Source organism: Rhodnius prolixus, unplaced genomic scaffold, assembly GCF_049639745.1.
Source record: "Rhodnius prolixus isolate KJV_2025 unplaced genomic scaffold, Rpr scaffold_9, whole genome shotgun sequence".
NCBI lineage: Eukaryota > Metazoa > Arthropoda > Insecta > Hemiptera > Reduviidae > Rhodnius > Rhodnius prolixus.
This window is the reverse complement of record NW_027411604.1, coordinates 26,704,728-26,725,643: the sequence shown is the minus strand read 5'-3', so window position 1 is coordinate 26,725,643 and position 20,916 is coordinate 26,704,728. Positions and strand designations below refer to the sequence as shown.

General features: G+C 34.5%; 1 protein-coding gene across 13 annotated transcripts in view; it reads right to left on the bottom strand.

The window, feature by feature from the left end:
• mtd (TLD domain-containing protein mustard) overlaps positions 1-20,916 on the bottom strand; it is a 510,063-nt gene that overhangs the window by 225,215 nt on the left and 263,932 nt on the right. For 12 of the 13 annotated variants that reach the window (XM_074129454.1, XM_074129449.1, XM_074129444.1 and 9 more), the window contains one exon: positions 7,865-7,974. Coding sequence is in view for 10 of the 13 variants with exons in the window: in XM_074129444.1 (XP_073985545.1) it covers positions 7,865-7,974 (110 nt within the window). In the remaining 3 variants the exon portion in view is untranslated. Of the gene's footprint in view, positions 1-3,803; positions 4,018-7,864; positions 7,975-20,916 lie in introns of those variants that run through there. The other variant, XM_074129459.1, reaches the window with a different exon arrangement.

Here is a 20,916-nt window from a genome sequence, read left to right as displayed (position 1 = left end):
GTACCCGAACGGGGTTTTTTCATCGCCGGTGGATGCTGTAATGTGATTGGCTTTACACAGCACCAGTGGGAGGGTATGATAGATTAAAAGAATAACTCCGTACTGAATATCCTATTAAAAAAGACAACAAAGACCAAAACCTTCCTTGGTTAAAAAATAAAGAGAATTTAGGAAAAAAGAAAAAGACGTGCAATATAATTACTGAAGTATTACTGATAGGGTCATAATTAAATATTCAATAAAGAAGAATAGAGGGCAGCCTCTGGCGTAATGTCTAGACAAACTTACGTTACAGACAAGTTTATTGATTTACCAAAGCACACATTCTTAGAAAAAGATGATCTCCGTAAATGCATATCGGATGATTATACAATCTGTATTTAATAACCTGGATTTACCTTCTTTTTTTTATCTTTAGGTTTCACATACAAAATAACTTATCATATTAAACCAACAGAATGTTCCCATTTCATGGTCATTAAAGTAAGCTTAATGGCATTTAGGTATAAATAATAGCTGATGTTGATGATTAATTGCTTAGTAAAAAAGAAAAATTAGAATAGACGGGCAAATTTTAATCCATAAATACTGAAAGAGGCTACAAAATTGTATGAACCATCTGAGCTATGAACCCCTCGGCTGTGGTGGCTAATATAGGAAGACCACCGCTCCTCTGATCATCTAGACGGTATAATCTCCACCACTGGGTTTATTATTTCAGCATAGTTTACACTATGCACCTAGTATCAGACAACAACATTTGATTGTGAGACCAATGGGGCTATTCTACCTTTTGATACGAATTCTCACTTCTCTAAGAATCGATGGCATCACATGATCACTAATCATTTAAATTTCTCCAAATTGCTTTAAAATATTTTGTTGAAAGTGTTGTTGAAATATACACAAAATTCTAAACAAGGTAATTCTCTTTTAATTTTACTAAATTATTGGTTCTTGTAAGAACTAAAAATAAAAATGCTTAAGTCTCCGCAATGCTGGGTAATATATAGGATATATTAATCCGTAATAGCTCGCAAGTTACGCTTATTGCAGACAGGTTTCGAACTTTCAGTCCAACATTAGAGCTTGAACCATTAGTTTAGTTAACAGAATTTGGACTTCAACTGAGTTTACGTCACGCATTGAGTGAAGAAGGTTACAAGGCTTGTGTGCTTGTTATTCAAAATGTTAATGAACTGTAATTCATATTTTTTTGTTTAAATTAATAAAATTAATGAAACGTAGTATGTATTTTTGGGTTCTCTATGTTTTTTCTTGAACAAGCATATGTTTTAAAACATTTTTTAGAACTGTAAAGTGGAAGTTCTATTTTGTACGATAGGAAAGGCTGTGAATTTAAATCGGGTAAAAGAATTCGTATTAGCTAATACTATACTGAGATAGAAACCTTAAAATTGGGCACAGATTTAGCTAAATAAAATTTGAAAGTTTCAAAGATGTGTAGCAAACATATTTTCTGTTTTGAAATAATTTTGGGCGAATAAAAAAACGATACAAACCATTCTGTGAAGAGGCCATTACAGTACTCTTCCGTGAAGACGCCTTTTTTTCGGCCCAAAATGATCCCGAAATTATTTTATTAAAATTAGGGAATATAAATATACAGGGTGTTCATTTTAAGATGGCTCAAATGCATTTCATGCTTAAACGGTTAATCTGAGCAAAAATGTGGTAGAGGAAAAATTTGGAAAGATATTGATCACTTAAATAGTGGCAGGAGGTTTCCAATTTTTTTTTGGTAATTAAACGCAACACTCCCAAAATTACTAAATAATTATTAAACCTTCTTGTTTGTAACAGATGTAAAATTATTTTTTAGCTATTTTGTGTATGCTTGAGAACATCTAAAGCTCTTAACATTTGATTTTTCTTAGAGAAATCAATCGGAAAACGACTTATTTCCCGATATTAAGAAAAATACTAGCTTTACTGCCTTGGCAATATTTTTAGTAGAAAGGAGATGAAAAAATACATGAAAATGACCTATCGTGTGCTCTTCTTTCTCTTTAATAACAAGTTAAAAAATTGAAATATGAATACTAATAAATACCAGATTTTGAAATGGCCTAGCACTTTTAATTTTTAAGGATATCGAATTGCCGTTTTCCGGTTTCTTTCATAACTTTTTGTAATCTTTAAAACTGTGTATATGAAAATGGGGGTCAACTGCGAACCCTCACTTTTGGTCGCGCGTCAGTCGCGTATGCGAGCAGGAATCTAAAATCCAAGTCACATATTCTGAAACTAGAGGTGACGGGCTACAAATTTTTCCTCTACCATTTTTTGTTGAGATTAACCGTTTAAGCATGAAATGCATTTGAGCCGTCTTAAAATGAACACCCTGTATTTATAAATTTAATTTCTAATAATATTACACAAGTAAATGAGGCTGCAATTTACAGCTTAAATTTCCCTTCAGAAAGAAGCTTAATAACCCCTCTTAATTATCTATCCTCTCGGCTCCCTAATAAGCATTTCTCTTAGAAAAAAAAAAAAAAAAAAAAAAATCCAAGTCTACACGTGTCCAATGAGCTAAGTTCAAAGGAAATTGTCAAACCCGTTTTGGTGAAAAATCCCCAAAAAAACTTTTAAAAAATTTTTGTCTAGTTGCATTTCCGGTTGGCTGATTAAAGTTCAAATAAAAGTTGCCGTGATTGTCCGTTTTTTTGAGTTCGACTGGCCCACAGATAAAGTGATCACTTTTTGAAAACCATATTTTGGATTCAAGGGAACTTTGCGGTAGATAGTTCTGGTAAAATTTCAAAATCTAAAATCTGCATTAATATCTAAAACCGCCCATTCTAATATTTAGTGTAAGATAAAAAATACAATAATAAAATAAATGTAAATAAATAATTTTCAATTATTAATAAAAGTAAACAATAATAATTGGAAAACATATGCCATCCCTGTTTTTAGTATTCTGATCAGATAAAGTAGGGTACAACACCCCTTCCATCTCACCACCAGTAATAACATCGATCTGTTCAAAATTACAAATCGCTTATTTAATAATTTGTTAAATATTAATACCCAAAAGGAAATACTTATTTTATAAAAAGTAATTATAATAGTATTAAAATAAACAAGAAAATTTATTTTAATATTTAATTAATATAAAAATTCTTAAAAAGGAATTATGAAGGTTTCAATAGTACTTTATCGAGTACGTACTTCTATTTTCCCCCACTACTAATAGCACGAGCATTTCTACGTAAATTCAGCATTGAATTACGTTCAAGGATTTATCTCTTAAGATTATTTCATAATTTTAAATTACAATATTAAAATATTGTTTTGCTCAAACATGAACAAAGAAGTATAGCTAGTAAAAACGGCGTTCTGTATAGGCAAAGCCAGCATATTACTAGTGCAAGGCTAGTATAGTATACACTACTGGTAAATGTTGAATATGTAGAACGTGTTGAAGGGGTAAAAATTCAATTTATTATTAATAGGCGTGCAATATTATTGTTATTGTTATTAGTAGTATTCATTTTATTAGCTACAATATTAAGCATTGCACAGAATTTTGTAATAACTCCATAAAGTGTGGTTTTAAATTATTATTAGTATTTTTTTTTAATCTTTAAAAACGTTTTCTGTAATATATAGAAGATATATTTTAATTATTTATTTGTTCTTAAATAAATTAGGTCAAAAAGCAAAGGTTACAAATGTTGCCGGAAATAAGCAGTGACCTGAGTTTAGGAATATAGCAGCTAACTATTTAAGGTGTTGAAAACTACCTTCTATTTAATAAAACAATATTTACTCACCGTATTACCGGTGGTGACTGCATAATTATAGTTTATTATTAGAACAGATTCATGTAATTTGTTTTTTAAAAAAATGTATATTAAAAACCAAAAGTTGAAAAAAATGAACTAAAAATAAAAAAAAAGTGGCTAGAAAAATAGTAGAACGGAAAATAGTAGACCACGGGGAGTTTTACCAGCGTATAGAGTGAAAGAACCACGATAGATTGTAGACGGAACAGCTGTGCTAAGTAGTGTCGAGGAAAACGCAGCTGGGCTAGAAGGGATGAAGAGTAGCCATGATACGTAGGACACTAGCGGTGTGTAGCGGCCAAACCTTGAAACAGAAACCCTTCCTCCTCTAGGCGGCCACGATGGCCCCCGGTCACCTCCGCCGCACAATGCCTCTACCCGCTATCCCATCGCAACATCTAAGGGACCAACCTCTAAAAATCCTCTCTTACTAAACCCTCCCCCCACCACTCTTTCGAACATTTTAACCGACCCATTGCCAAGCGGAGGGTGAATTCCTAGAAGAAGTAGTCGGAGGCGAAGGGTGAGAAGATCGACACCACCCTGCCCTATCGACAAAAAGGTACTGCCAGTATTGATGGTGACGAGCGACGGGTGGACCCACCCTTGCTGCCTTCGCGGTCTATTCTATCCCCTACAAGTTATACTACGTAGTTGCGTGAAAACGCTCCAATTTTAGTTATTATAAACAAGTGCTCCAACTTAGATAAATAAAATTCATTGACATATTTAGCTTTTTTTAATTTAAACCACGTACTCAAGATTTGTTTTATGTCTCTTTTTTACAATTTCATAAGAGAGAAACGTCATCGTATAGATTTTCAATTATGAGTTCTAACCTTCGATTAATACGTCACCTGATTACGTGTATACGCCGTAACTGAAAAATCACTGAATGTACCAAGTTGGTATTTCACTCTGTCATACAAAAAATATTACTTTAGATTTTTTTATGCCAGGAGCTTGAGATCATGGGAGTTATTTTGTTTTATTTATTATTATTATTATTATTATTATTATTATTATTATTATTATTATTATTATTATTATTATTATTATTTGCATTTATTTATGCTACAATCAGCGCGTTAGCGCTATAAGTAACAGTGATAACAGAGTAACATTGAATAACAGAAGTATACGAGTGGAGAAGTTACCCAGTGGTAACACTCCCAAATATTAGATGGTTAGTCACTCTCTTCACTGGAGAGGAGATCACGAGGTCACTGTCTTTTAAGACGTCTTGTCAGGGTTGTCAAGAAGAGTTCTTGAAGAAAGATTTTGAGCTAGAGGATTTATATGAGATTGCAGGCTGAAGTGGAGTTTTCTGTATCTTGTTTTAGCAACTTGTGTGACAAAAGGAATGTTAAGGCCAGTGTGTATAGACCAGGTTGGAGAGACATAAAATGGAGCGTGTACAATAGTTCGAAGTATTTTAGATTGAAGAGATTGAATCCTTTGGAGATTGGAGCTTTTGGTTCAGCCCCACAGCTCTATTCCATACGCCCAGATGGGTTTCAAAATAGAAGTATAAATCAGTCTTCTGTCGACCAGAGAGAGTTTTTATCTATCGTCTAAGAGTCTTTTAAGTAGTCCATAGCGTCTGTTTAGTTCTGTTCTTTTAAGTCTAGTGTGGGGGTTCCAAGAAAGTCTTCGGTCTAAGTAAAGCCCAAGGTAGCGGGCAACGTTTACTACTGGTTCCTAATTTAAGGCGCATCAATATTTAAAGTAATTGGCGCCCGGAGCTTATTTCCGTGCACTGCCGGCCAGTGGTCAGTAAACTCTCGTCAAAGACAACGCCGAAGAGTGAGCTGTAAGAAGCTGCTAGGAAGAAAAAAAATCTAAGGTCCAACAGCTGGAGACGAACCCAGTATCTTTGCTGATTCCTACCCTATAAAACAGCGCTATTTTGTTGCCTTTAAATTTTGGTATATCATGAAAGATAGAAAGAAAAGTAAAGTAAAGTAATTGCCTATTTTTTCAAGCGGGCTTTACGTACAACTACCCAATTAGGTGTCATTGATGGAGACTTTTAGCAAACAAACTTTACTGTAAATTTCTTTTATTAACCATTAAATAAAATCCAAGGCCTAAGACCGGGAATCGAACCCAGTACCACAATACTTATTAGCTTTACGGGGTCTTGCCTCTAACCGCTCGGCTACCGTGGCGCCTTCAAGAAAGATAGAATAAGATGTCTTTATTGAAATTAAAACTGTCCGGTAGGATAGTTGTATAAGGGTTGACCATCAAAAACTGCACGAAAAAGCTTAACGTTGAAAAACACCCAACTTTGACCATTTTTTTTTCTCTTTTTCTATAAAAGATAAAATTCCCAAATTTTCTGTATAATATTGGGCAAGTCCTCATTTATAACCGTAATTTTTAGCAACACTCCAGATCTAATAGGTATCGGGAAAAAAGTTGCCGAAAATAGGCAAAAAAACGGCATTTTCAGAAATTGTTCTTGTTCTTTCTTTTTTTCATACAAAAGTGCACAACATACTCATAAACTATTTTACACAAAGACACTACCACGATGAATGAATGATGAAGAAACGAAATAAATCGACAGTGGGAAGCCACTTTTCTAGAATTGCCGAGTTGGTGTTAGCTATTGATGCGAATTTTGATATTTCTATCATTCTTCTCCAGCGCAAAAAAGGAAAAAAAACGCTGGCAATCCTTGCTTAGGCTGGAAACATAATGAAGCGGCGAGCAAAGCGGCGATGATAGTTGCTTCAACTCAAAGAGGCCGACAAGCAGCGAGCAAAGAGTCGCATGCACGTAGTGACGAGTTTAGTCGCGTTTCTCCTTTCGACGAGACATGATGGAGGAATTATTTCTATATGAGAATTCTTCCTTTAAAATTTGGTATTTACAGCAGCTTAGAGAAGTAGGAGCTGCAGTGTTCATGATATAAACAGGACTAGACATGAACTTGGTGAATTCCATCTCTTGTACCAACAACTTCGGTAGCATACTAGCAAGTTTCATGCGTATTTTCGAATGTCTATTTCAAAATTTGATTACATACTAACCAGTGTTGAAGGCATGCTAATCAAGAAAAGGACGAATTTCAATGTTAACCCCATTAATCCTGTCCCATTCCTTGTCCAACACAAATCGGTTGTGATGTAGAAGATCCTTTTGGTCTCACAGAGGTTTCTTTAAATAAAACTACATTAATATGCTCCCCGGTATGCGCGGCCCCATATGTTTAACTTGTGTTTGTTTTCGCCGATTTGCTCTTCGCTATCATCGCCGCTCCATTATGTTTCCAGGCTTAGTGGTCCACCTTTAGGACTGTTCACTTATTCTCTCTTTAAAACACCACCTTCATGGCTGGGAAAGAGCTGAGGGAAAGGCCGAAGAAACACGCAGACTCTAGAGTGGTACAGGAAATAAGAATGGTAAAGATAACAAGGTAAATAATGATGAGGCAAGGAGATATCCTGTATACCTAATTCAGAGATATTACTGCCATACTGCAGACTACTTCTGTTACTTTACATTTTTTCAGAGATATTCAAATTTAAATTCCCTAATTCCCAACTGTAATACAACCTGTTTTTTTTTGACGTTTATGGATGTAGAGACATTATTACAATAAGGATATTTAAAAAAAAGTAATGTTTATTTCTTCCCTTAAAGTTTATACAAAGAAATTCACGTAAAAATAGGATTGTGGTACAATCCTATTTATCCTTTCTTTAGAAAGGACTAAAGTGGAAAGGGGAAGAGCCCTGTGTGTGTGTGTTTGGAGTTGACAGGACGAGATATCCTGCCATTACCCGGCGGCCTACACTGGTCCTGTCCTTCTAACAGCTCTCCAGGAATTTAGTCTTCCTTCTGCAAGATACCAAGTTCTTGGCTAGCTTAACTGTCCTGGTTTTATTTTTATGTTGCAAACGTTTTATGTTTTTAAATGAATATACATATATATGTTGTAGATTTCTACTTTCTCTCTTAAGAGGATTTATGATTGCTAAATTGGTTCATCTAAGAAATTAGTAGCAATTTTTGTCGGAAAAAAAGTCAGTACTTACTGCTTTTTGATAGTTTATCCAATGACTGAAATCTGCCTTCGACTTTAGATCTGAGACTTTCGAGGTCGAATGGTGTAGTGGTCCCATGGTCAACAGAACGACTTTTGTTCCTAAAACAAATAATTGTGAATTATGATTTGTTAATAAATAAATATATATATATATATATATTTTTGTAACAAAAAAACCTGAGTAGATCCAGGAAATAGACCATAGCGGATCCTTGAATCAAATAAAGAGTTATTACAGGACTGCAGAGCTGGTCGTTCACAACAAAAAGAAACAAACCGACCTTCGAAGACAAGACTGAGCAATCTACAAAGGCTTAAAAAATTTTCATTTCTACAAAAACAGCTAATAAATACCAATCCCTAAATCTTTAACGGAATGAACTTATTTAAGATTGAGCCGTGTAACTAGTTCAAAATAAATAAATTGAATATTCTCCTAGAATCTGATCTTTCCGTAATTCTGGCATTGAATGGTTTAAAGCTATTCTAAAAGGGGTTTCTAAACAAATCAAAACCATTTTTCTTTTTTTAAATTTTAAGGAGCGACAGCATCTGAGGTCGTTGGCGCCCGGAGTACTGTTGGCCACCGGATAGTAATCTCTTGTTACAGTGATCTGTAAGAAGCTCCTAGGAAGTGAAAATCAAAGGGTCAGCAGCTGAATTCGAACCCGCGATCTCAGCGTGGGAATTTAGTATGCTAATCACGCTGGAGTGCTTATGCTGGCTCAGTATGGAGTGACACCACTGGGTGCCTTCTCCACTCATGATTTTCATGTATTTTTTTTAATCAGGTACCATATTTGCTTGTTGCAACAATCGTTGCAGTTGTAAATTCCAATAAAAGATTACAAAAAAAAACAAAAAAGAATCTCAAAGTTAATATAATTAGAAGAGGTAATCAATCAGTCTTCCCGATGGAACAAACAATTAAGTTCTTAGCAAAGAACAATCAATCAGTATATTGATTGCCTCGATTCAAATAAATCACGCAAACACATTATGAAGTTTATCTTCTTCTGCGGTTTGCAATCTTAATGATAATGTTGTTGCTTAGAGAATTATGCAATCTACATAATCACCTCATGTTGCAGAGAATCCAGCCTTTACATGTTTGCCATGCATAAACATGCTGATTAAATTCCTTTCATATCAACCATCGTATTATTCTAGTTCAGTACATATGTAAGTAAAAGTCCGCTAGCAGGGTATAACAATTTCGCTAGAGATATCAAGTCGATTATATCTATATCGATCTTTTTCTTTTTTTTAACGTAATGTAATGTAATAAGAATACCCAGAGTTGGTATCTAAATCAAGGCAGGAAATATTTGATACTCATACAAGTGTGAAATTATAAAACTATGCGGGCACTAATGTTCTAGTAATCGATGTACCAAAAACGATGTACGATGAACTTGCACAATTTAGCTCCAGTAGTGTACAGCACAATTTGCATCAGTAAAAGCAATTACGATCCTATCCACTTCGAATGCAAGTTACCTCAGAAATAGAAGGTAGACGCATTAAAAGAGTGGATCATTTTAAATACCTTGGGTCAATAGTAGAAAAGGATGGTTCCTCCCTGCAGGAAGTAGAGTGGAGAATCAGGGAGGGGAAAAAAGCAATAGGCCTATGAGCCCAGTGCTATGGAGCGGAAATTAGGTACCCAGAACCAAGAGGCTGATCTTTACATCGATTCTCCAGCCATCCTGTTGTGAGGTGCAGAAACATGGATGTCGAACAGTAGCTAGTGCGAGAGACTCCTGGATTTTTGGAGGTGACCTGGAGGATGTTCGATCAGGGAGTGGAGAAGAACGTCTTGGAAGTTAGATGAGACTAAGGTACTCACGTGGAATGGACATTTAAGGAGGATGGGTCCAGAGAGATTGTCTCCTAAGGTGGTGATGGACAGCGAGGTGGATGGCCGGAGGAAGAAAGGAAGACCCAAAAGTGGGTGGAGAGATCAGGTGAAGGAGATGATGGTGGGATATGGTCTGACAGAGGAACAGGGACAGGATCGTGTCGCTTGGAAGAAGGTATTTACTCGCGATGGCTGAAGAGAACCACAAGTTGTGGAGAATCCTTAGAAGAAAATAAAAGCGATTACGATGTAAAATTCTGTGAACTTTCAGTAAAAGGTGTTATAAACCATTTCATTAACTTGGATGGTGGCCATTTTTTGGGCTAATAATTCAATTTTGAAATACGTCTGTAACTGTATTTTAATGTGGATACTAGTACCAGTTTAAACGGTGCTAATTTATTAAATTTAATAAGCCTCAAATTCAATTTAAAATCCATATTTTGCTATTTTTTAACTGTCCCAGTCCGCCTTGGGTCCATCTTCAATTAAATATGTTGGCATTATCTTTGATCTTATCCAGAGCTCGCTTGTTTATTGCATCCCAGTCTCTGATTTCAGACCTTTATCCATTATCAGAGATATAGTCAGTTTAATGTAGAGATTTCCATCTCGCACTACACTTATGCTGACTAAATGAGGTAGGTTACATGATGTGTACGTGTTATCCACAATGTTAATGAATCGTAAAACTTTTTTTATTTTTTTGCAAAAAATAATGGATTAGAATTAATGAACTTGTTTTAGAATTGTAAAGTTGGTGTAGTATTTTATACTAAAGGGGAGTGGCAATTTAAACAGAACTTATGTATTTAAATTTATTTATTTAAATACTTATTTATAAGTATTATACCAAGTACTCTGCTTAATTTCAAACGCCCACACATTTTCAAAAGTTCACGTTGTTTATTAGTTACCTTTTCACAAAACAATTAAGTATTTGACTCCGTCAAACTTGACGAAATTAACTCCAGGCTGTTTTTAACCAAAAGTAGTTTGATTTATTTATTAGCAGTTCGGCTTTAATTTCTGTACACGTGGATTGGGATCCTATTAAATCGATAGATATATGGAAATCGATACATTTATGGGATAAATAAGAAAGCTAGTGTGAACATTCACATAACTTCCTTTTACTAAGGAGCCTTCCGGTGATTTTTTTTTTTGTTTGCGTTACGGTGGACGCGGACTGAGATATTGACTGACTGACTGACTGACATTCTGAAAGACAAAAACGTCCAGAGAGAGAGAGAGAGATGACCTTTTCAAAAAACAACGTTTCAGGCTCAGGTTTTTTTTGAGTGCAGACTCAAAATTCAATATCTTCTCATTCACTGAAGAGCCAGAAAAAATAAAAATTAAAGAGAACTAAATATCAGAACAACCAAAAGCAAATTTTTTTTGGAAGTTTGTAGACAAATTGTTTGTCAGTTCATTAAATAGAACAAAATGGCGGCTGAAAAAATATGTAGTGACAGGACAGGCGGTTTAGAGTACATAAAGTAAAGTTGCCAAAGCATGTTTTTTAAAGAGCTGACCGAGGATAGAGTAGCAACGAGGTACTGTTCTGTCAGGGGTAGGCGTAGAGTGCGGCCCGCTCTGTCCCTTCCTGTCAAAATGAGTGTGGAAAAGTAAATGATTGTTACCCGTCCATTGGGGGAAAAAACGGCTTGTAAAGTTGGCTATCCTTCTTCTCTTTTTCCCCTCACCCTCGAGAACTATGAGTAATACTGTGAAACCTGGGTTATTTAATGGCCTAAACTATCAAACAAATCACTTGTGAACACTAACATGAATTTGTCTTAGTGCCAGGTTTTTTCACAATAGCAGTATATTTCTGCAATAAGTGAAGCTGATACAACAAGATGCATAGTATAACCATGAGTAACATTAGGGTAGAATTCACCCATTGGTGAAACTCTCAACGTAGAACAAATCACTATTGTGCACTGGCACTTACTTTATTTAGAAGATCGCGTGGCCACCTGCGCGCTTCAGCCGTCTTAAGAGTATTTTCAGGCAATGCAGCAAGTTGGGAAACTAGCTGATTAGGAAATGAAGCGTTAAGAATTTAACGTAACGGGATTTTGTAGCTTCAGAAACGAAGGGAACAAGGAGATCTCCTGTGCAAGACAATGTTAGAAACAAACTAAGGAGCATTAGCAGCGATTCGACTAAGTGTTTTTGACTGGAAGAATTGGATTGGCTCCAAAGTTTCATTCCACGTGTCCAGACTGGTTTGAGCATCATTGCAAGGACAAGTCGTTTGTTGTTTAATGAATGATTCAATAGTTTGTCGAGAAGTCTAGAGAGAAGTTTGAATCGTCTGTTTAGTTCTTTTCGTTTGAGTCTAGTATTTTGATTCCAGGTTACGCGTTTGATTGTCAATTATACATTTTTTTTACTTCAAAAACTCACAATTTATAGGGAGATAAAACATGGATAGAAAACATAGGGAAAAAGGAAGAAGAAGAATAAGGGAATATTTTTTATGTTTTATTAAAATTTATTTATGGCCTGAACATATAAAAATACAAAAGGCACGTCAAAATATTTCGAGTCTTCGTAATATAAAAGTAAATAAAATTTTTAAATGACTGTGATATGATTTACGAACTGAACCGACACTGAACTTTAACCTGACAATAATATACTGTTTCATTTTTAAAATCAAAACCGATAAATATTAGATCACGAGGTTAATTTTAATTGAGGTGCCTCTCAAAGGACGAAATTAAAATAAAGCCATTCAATAGGATGAAAAAAATAAATGCCAGTTTCAGTCGTGATACATTTATTCTGCCGAGCTTTCGACCTAGCGACTAGGTCATCTTCAGGGCTTGTCAGTCCATGAACAGACAAGACAGAAGACACATCAACCCTATAATCTAAAAATATTACTTTGTAAACTAGCCCTGAAGATGACCTAGTCCCTAGGTCGAAAGCTCGGCAAAATAAATTTTACACGACTGAAATGTCATTTATTTTTTCATCCTATTGAAACTATAAATCAGTCACCAAAAATAATGAACAGTAAAACCATTCACATAATTCATCTTTTTTTGACTGAGAAAAAGAACTCAGTCTGTCGGTGAGACGCCAAAATTACTCGCCCCAATTTGGGAATCTCCTTCTGGTGACGTAACCATTCTCCAAAGAGGTGAAACGAAGTTTGAGCACTTCAAAAACAAAAAGAAATCTAAGGGCGAATCATGACGGCGAACTTCTTGTGATGGCCTGACGAGATAACACTAACCCAATTCCTTCTCTCCTATCAAAGAACCGAAATAAATCAACACGTAATACCACCAGACGTTTGTTTAACTTTTAGATTAGAAAAATATTTAGGTATAATGATCATATTAAATCTAATGGCGAACAAAATTATAATTAAATTTATTTATAAAGGATTTAAATTTAAAAAAAAGACCCTGCGATCCAGTAATGCAATCACTTTTTAATTAAATGCAATATTAATTTGATAGAGGTCGGGATTTGAGGTGATTCTGCTAGGTAAATTAGGTCACTAATTATCCAAGAACTTAATACCTTTCTGGCAAGTAAGAAACAACTACCAATTTAGTTAGCAATATCCGTACCAAACTTGCTACTATGTAAATATAATTAATTAGGAAGTAGATTATGTTTGTACTAGTTATCAAAGATAGATAAAAGAAGCTTCAGCTGTTTACATTTTTAATCAGTCTTAAGAACTGGCTTAACAGGGAGCTCCATTCTACAAGAAATCAGGAAGGATAGTTGGTCTTGTCTACAGGAATGTGTTATAATTAAAAAAATTGGTATCGATTAAGCATAAGTGATGTTAAAAATATCCGATAGAATAGTTGCATAAGGGTTGAACGTCAAAAAGTGCACGGTAAAGAGTAACGTTGAAAAACACCCAACTTTGATAATTTGTTTCTCTTATTCTAGAAAAAAGATAAAATTCCCAAATTTTCTTTAAAATAGGGGAGAGGGGGGCACATATGAACATTTTAATTTCTCGCCAAACATTAAACATTTATGATTGGTAATTTTCTCCATATGTTGTGGTAGACCTGTTGTATAATTGACAGAGTTTCCCTTCGTTTTCATTGTTTTGTAAAGCCCAGAATTGAGGAATGTTATATTTTGTAAGGTGGAAGTAAAATTTTTGTAGCAGCTTTGGAAGTGTATTGTGAAGATTGTAGTGGACAAGTTGTAAGTATTGTTAGTCCATATTATCATTTGGAATTCTTATTTTTAAATCTAGTGTTTACAAAAGTCTATTTGCTTGCAAAAACTGTTGGATATTATATTTTCTTTTATGGAAGGAGAGGGGGCACATTTTAACATCTCAGTTAAAATGTGCCGCCCTATCGACCTGCAAGTTTGTGACTTTTTTTTTGTTTAATCGCAGAGAAGGGGAAAGTGGTCCGAAGCTACATTAAGAAGCGCAACAAACCTAATATTTTGTTCAAACTTCCTAAACCCATCACCACTTCGGGTACAACATCCCGGAACTGAGTCATTCTTGATTTTTGAACTGGATTTCAGTGGTTTAAAAGAGAAAGTAATGTAGTAGTCGAGAGAAATAACTGATAGAAGGTAGATTCAGAGTAAAGTAATATCATTTCTTTCTATTTTATATTGTGTTCAAAGCTACCCCCACCAGTGGGGCAGATATTAACATTTGACAGAATATTTTTAAATTAAAAAAATATAGATATGTACGTAAAGTACCAACTGTATATTGATATAGATCTGTTAAGAAGACTTACCTTTTTTGTAAACAACGTAGCCTCAACGCGTGAAGCGATTTTCATGAATTATGGGAGTCTCGACGCTGTACATCAAATGGGAGAGGAGTTAGCCCCATGTATGTAAGGCTCCCTCCAAAATTATTATCTATAATAATTTGAATGTTTTCTTTAAAAAAATGTGAAGGTATCTTGATTTCTAACCAACTCTAATGAGGATTTTGAGCACAAAATCACTTGAAAGCATGACTTGACTTGTAACAATAATGTAAGGGAAGGGATTAGCTATGAGGTTAGCATACTAGATTCCCACGCGGAGGTCCCGGGTTCGAATCCAGCAGCTGACCCTTAGATTTTCTCTTCATAGGAGCTTCTTACAGCTCACTGCCTGAGGCCGGCACTGCACTGAAAAAAGCTCCGGGCGCCAATAACCTTAGATGTTGACGCGCCTTAAATAATAATTAAAAAAAACAATAATGTACAGCAATTGTACAGAATTACTACAAAAACAATTTCATGAGCGAGCTCAAATACTTATTGTAATTTCCTTAGGTACCTATTAGAACTTGCAGCATAGGACGTACAGGTCTCTAAACATGCTTTATGAGTGAGAGGTTTTTGTCCAAGTAGGCTAGTCAAAAGTACCATTTTACTAAATAAATCTGTAATTATTTTTTTTACAGAACATCTGTAACATTGTCTCCAAAACCTCAGCTCGATATCATGAGCTGTTCTCGAAAAAATTTTTGGGAACAGTCGGACTTCCTTCACAATCAATACAAATGACTGCCTTTTTTCATAACAGCGCTCAAAATTCAAAAGAAAAATTGTCTGCTAAGTGAATGAGTTACTGGTGCGAAAGAGCCGTCATTCTTGGCGTATATCATAATATTAGTCGCGTCAGAAACTGAAGCGTCCTTTATAAGGCTGATTAATGCATTTAGAGATTGTCTAATTAATTGTCTAACACTAATTAATTGCATGAAGAGATTGTCGAATTTAAATTTAAATCTAAACTCAATACAAATTAGATAATAATTCAATTTAAATAAAAAAGAGAAGGGTTTTATTAGATTATAATTACAAACAGAAGGGTGATAAGAGTAGATTTTAAGTGTGTAGCTTTGAAGTTATTACAAATAGGCACTGCCACATAGATCTCCTCTGAGTCAGCTTCGGATGTATGCGTTAATTGCTTTAATTCTGGCTACCTATAATTGGAGTTCGCTCTAATTCCTAAACTTTCTTTGGTAAAGTAAGTTTAATTCTTTTTACAAAGGCCTTGTCTAGCAATTCCTAAGCACTGTTACTGCAGCAGCTTTGTCGCCTCATTTTAAATACGTATATTGTATATTAACATTTTATTATTATTATTATTTTTTATTATAGTCTACCATAGATAGATATAAATCTACCATAGAATTTATTATTTTTTAATTAAATGTTGATCTGAGAAAATGTATACTACGAGTAATTACATTTCTCTTAAGAATGGTCTTGCTCTAGACAAATGTTTATAAATTAGAGTATTAATTGGTAAACTTTTTTTGAGATCTTGATTTTGGAACTAGTTTCTGGAGGGGGAAATAGGAAGAGAAATTATCACTTTTCAATCAAGATCTTCTTTAAGTTAAGGCGAGTCATGATCTAATTGGTGCACGCAATCTGCTCATTGCACTGCCGGCCACTGGGATGGGTTTTAGAAAGTAAACAGTTTCATCACCGATCAAGTGAGCTGTAGAGATTTTAGAGGAAGAGAAAAAAATCTAAGCGCAGCACGTCTGGATTTGAACCTGTGACCTTCGGCTTGCTGTTCTATCGCGCATACCTACTGAGCTAATTTAATCCCTTCTCTTCTTTTTGCTATTAATAAATTATAAACCCATGTTTCAATGTGGGCAAAACAATTTTTTTTTGTTTTTTATTATAACACCCTTCATGTATGTACAACTGCCTAATAGCAACAAGTAAATATGGCTGCGTATAATATATAAACTTAACAAAAAATTGAAATAATTAAATGATGTGCTCACCAAAAATGACTATAATGAGTAGACTAACTTAGCTCTGAAGGATGTCCTTTTCAAAGAAGCGATCAGCTGATCGCGAGGCTATCGATGGTTTCGAGAAGGATTTGAGAGAAGAGATGGTTAGTTTGTGATAGATCGCGTTATCTACCGCGGTTGAAGTTGAAATTTAGTGTAACGGGATTTGGCTAGGACAAAAACTGAAGGGATTTATAAGGCATTGTGAATTGTCTGCTTACTTATCTGGGATTGGATGCGGTAAAGATTGGAACGCTTAGCAGTATCGTACTGTACAAGTCTTCATATCCAACTTTGGGAGCTAGTAGAACTCCATTTTGACCAGTATTATCAAATTAGATCGATTATCGAGTCTTTTGATCATTCGATAACGTAGATTAAATTTATATCGCTTGAATCGGATTTGGGGTTACCACATGAGGAGATTTGTCGAGATAGAGTCCAAGATATCGCACTTAATCTGCCAGAAGAATAAGAATACAGTTCAGATAGACTGGAGGGAACATTTCATGATTACGGGTAAAAGGTTATGTAGTGTGATTTGGCCTCGATGACCTTTATTCTCCATTTACGAATCAATTAAATACCAGAAATCTAAATGATTCGTTCCAATGATTAGAATTTCTTTTAAAAAAAGATTCATAAAAGATTAACATTGAAAACTATGGATCACCTATTTGGGACTTATATAAGTCCAACTTGTATAAGAGGAAAAACCGGTTATGAGAAGCTAACGTCAGATATATATTTTTTATTTATGATAATCTGCTTAGGTGTAGAATGCAAGGACATTCTTTTGTTGTATTTCAACAGTTCGACTAGAATACATTTTCATATTTTGCTGGTTATCTTTAACATTTACAGCTGATGGAATTTGGAATTTTAAAAAAAATCTGTTTAAGGGAGATATCTAAGTGGTTCTTAATCTTTTTCAAACCATGGCTTCAATTTAATTAATGATTATTTATTTAGGTGTAGGTACATTTTGAGAGTTTAAAAAAAATGTTAAAATTACGTTCTGATATTTACTGAACAAATTAGGGATACATTATTAACACTGCATTGCCAATGCTCGAACTTTGTCAGTTATTGCCATATTGACTCCATAATTTATTTTTATCTTTTTTTATATTGATTTCTATTTTAATAATAAAATTTGCATTAAAGGATGAGCAGGATAGGAATTAAGAACGAAAAAACAAAATTTTGGCGCTGTCCACAAATCGGCTTTAACATTTCACGCAGAAGGAATTAACTTCAACTTAAGATCGCAGTGATTTCAGTATTTTCTAGAACCCTGATTGACTTCCTTCTGATCAGGGGCTTTTTCATTTTTTTAAATTACATTAACTATTTTTTCAACTACTGTGCGCTGTTGACACGGGTCGGAAATTACCTAATTCGCTGCAAGTTTTTGCTGCATTCGGACAGAAAATCAATTCTAGAAAGAGGCTTTTTTGTGCCTTGATATTTTCTATGAAAATTATGTAAATTTATCACATAAGCATTCAGGCAATAAATGTTGATCATATTAGAAAAGAAACACAATGACTACCTTCAAGTTTTACGATTAGCACACAAATCTCGATTCACTGAATCATTATGTAAAGATGAGTGAAGCAACCTAGTTTATTGAGCTTCCCTTTGTACGATACCGCTGTAACATTTAGCTTAAAAAAGAATAACCATGAATGAATCTTGCTTTCGATTTTCATAATCTATAGAAATATAATTTTTATGACACTCAACGATATCAAGAGGAAAATCTCAGAAGGGTTTGAAGTAGAAGTAAATTTCCCTGTATGGGCAGACCAAAATTGTAATCTGGAGTCAAGTTAATAACAGAAAATCAATTTATATTACCAACCAGGAGTCGAAATGACTCCGATATATTTACATGTAATGCCAATCTGGAGTCAAAATGACTCTCATGATTCAAGTAAACTAATCTGCAAAAAGAAACTAAGAATTCCACGGTCTTCAGCTCGTGACTATCAAATGGTGAGAGAGTGGGGATAGCATATCTAAGAGCATTTCGGGATAGCTATGAGATGTGGGGAAACAGAGACCATTCCTATTTTTTTGGAGTCAAATTGACTTAACATAGGATTGGCAATGCAGTGTTAAGAGATAAAACCCAAATTATTGGGTGCCAATACAAGACTTTTCTCTTACCGCTTTTTACGTAATTTACATTTTCTTGAAATTTTCCAATTTGTAAATGAAAATTTGATAACTTCATGTTCAATATTATTGTACGTGCTCAATTTAAAGGTAACTAATTTTCGAAACTAACCTATTCAGTTCCGGTCAGCTAATTTAGGATTTTTGTTTCTTATTTAATCCATAAAGGCGACCAAGTCCATGGAATACGTTGAAAGGATAGTTTAGGGGTTAGCCCAAGGATCCCTTGGGGCCCAAAAGGTGCCCTCGGTATAAAATTTTGCCGTTAAAAATAACATTATGTTTCCTCTACACATGAACAGTGGCATGTCGTCACTTTACGCTGTTTCTATTTGTTTTATCTCACACAAAACAGTTTCAGTGTTAAAACCATATAATTTCCCTAACTCCAGGAATAAGAAAAATAAATAAAACTAAATACCAATTGAATACAGCTCTTGTTTTTCTCTTTCCCCTGGTATAAACCAGTGTGGAAAACTTATTCATGGCAGAGTGCCAATATGGTCCAAGATGAAATCAATACCAGCTGTTGTAACTAAATAGAGCAACTTGTGAGACTATCAAAGGGACAAAGCCTGTTCACAAGTACCCCGGCGGCCATACTTCCCCCTATAGACTTCTGGGTCACTTTAAAATGTTTTTTTTTTTATCATTTTCTCTCTCTGGCTAACGATTTTGTTTCTCTCGTAGTTTTTTAAGAGTTTGCGTAATGTTGTTTAAACAATGACCGTGATTTGTTTTATTCTTATATTTTTTTTACATAGTAGTAGTAGTAGTAGTAGTAGTAGTAGTAGTAGTAGTAGTAGTAGTAGTAGTAGTAGTAGTAGTAGTAGTAGTAGTAGTAGTAGTAGTAGTAGTAGTAGTAGTAGTAGTAGTAGTAGTAGTAGTAGTAGTAGTAGTAGTAGTAGTAGTAGTAGTAGTAGTAGTAGTAGTAGTAGTAGTAGTAGTAGTAGTAGTAGTAGTAGTAGTAGTAGTAGTAGTAGTAGTAGTAGTAGTAGTAGTAGTAGTAGTAGTAGTAGTAGTAGTAGTAGTAGTAGTAGTAGTAGTAGTAGTAGTAGTAGTAGTAGTAGTAGTAGTAGTAGTAGTAGTAGTAGTAGTAGTAGTAGTAGTAGTAGTAGTAGTAGTAGTAGTAGTAGTAGTAGTAGTAGTAGTAGTAGTAGTAGTAGTAGTAGTAGTAGTAGTAGTAGTAGTAGTAGTAGTAGTAGTAGTAGTAGTAGTAGTAGTAGTAGTAGTAGTAGTAGTAGTAGTAGTAGTAGTAGTAGTAGTAGTAGTAGTAGTAGTAGTAGTAGTAGTAGTAGTAGTAGTAGTAGTAGTAGTAGTAGTAGTAGTAGTAGTAGTAGTAGTAGTAGTAGTAGTAGTAGTAGTAGTAGTAGTAGTAGTAGTAGTAGTAGTAGTAGTAGTAGTAGTAGTAGTAGTAGTAGTAGTAGTAGTAGTAGTAGTAGTAGTAGTAGTAGTAGTAGTAGTAGTAGTAGTAGTAGTAGTAGTAGTAGTAGTAGTAGTAGTAGTAGTAGTAGTAGTAGTAGTAGTAGTAGTAGTAGTAGTAGTAGTAGTAGTAGTAGTAGTAGTAGTAGTAGTAGTAGTAGTAGTAGTAGTAGTAGTAGTAGTAGTAGTAGTAGTAGTAGTAGTAGTAGTAGTAGTAGTAGTAGTAGTAGTAGTAGTAGTAGTAGTAGTAGTAGTAGTAGTAGTAGTAGTAGTAGTAGTAGTAGTAGTAGTAGTAGTAGTAGTAGTAGTAGTAGTAGTAGTAGTAGTAGTAGTAGTAGTAGTAGTAGTAGTAGTAGTAGTAGTAGTAGTAGTAGTAGTAGTAGTAGTAGTAGTAGTAGTAGTAGTAGTAGTAGTAGTAGTAGTAGTAGTAGTAGTAGTAGTAGTAGTAGTAGTAGTAGTAGTAGTAGTAGTAGTAGTAGTAGTAGTAGTAGTAGTAGTAGTAGTAGTAGTAGTAGTAGTAGTAGTAGTAGTAGTAGTAGTAGTAGTAGTAGTAGTAGTAGTAGTAGTAGTAGTAGTAGTAGTAGTAGTAGTAGTAGTAGTAGTAGTAGTAGTAGTAGTAGTAGTAGTAGTAGTAGTAGTAGTAGTAGTAGTAGTAGTAGTAGTAGTAGTAGTAGTAGTAGTAGTAGTAGTAGTAGTAGTAGTAGTAGTAGTAGTAGTAGTAGTAGTAGTAGTAGTAGTAGTAGTAGTAGTAGTAGTAGTAGTAGTAGTAGTAGTAGTAGTAGTAGTAGTA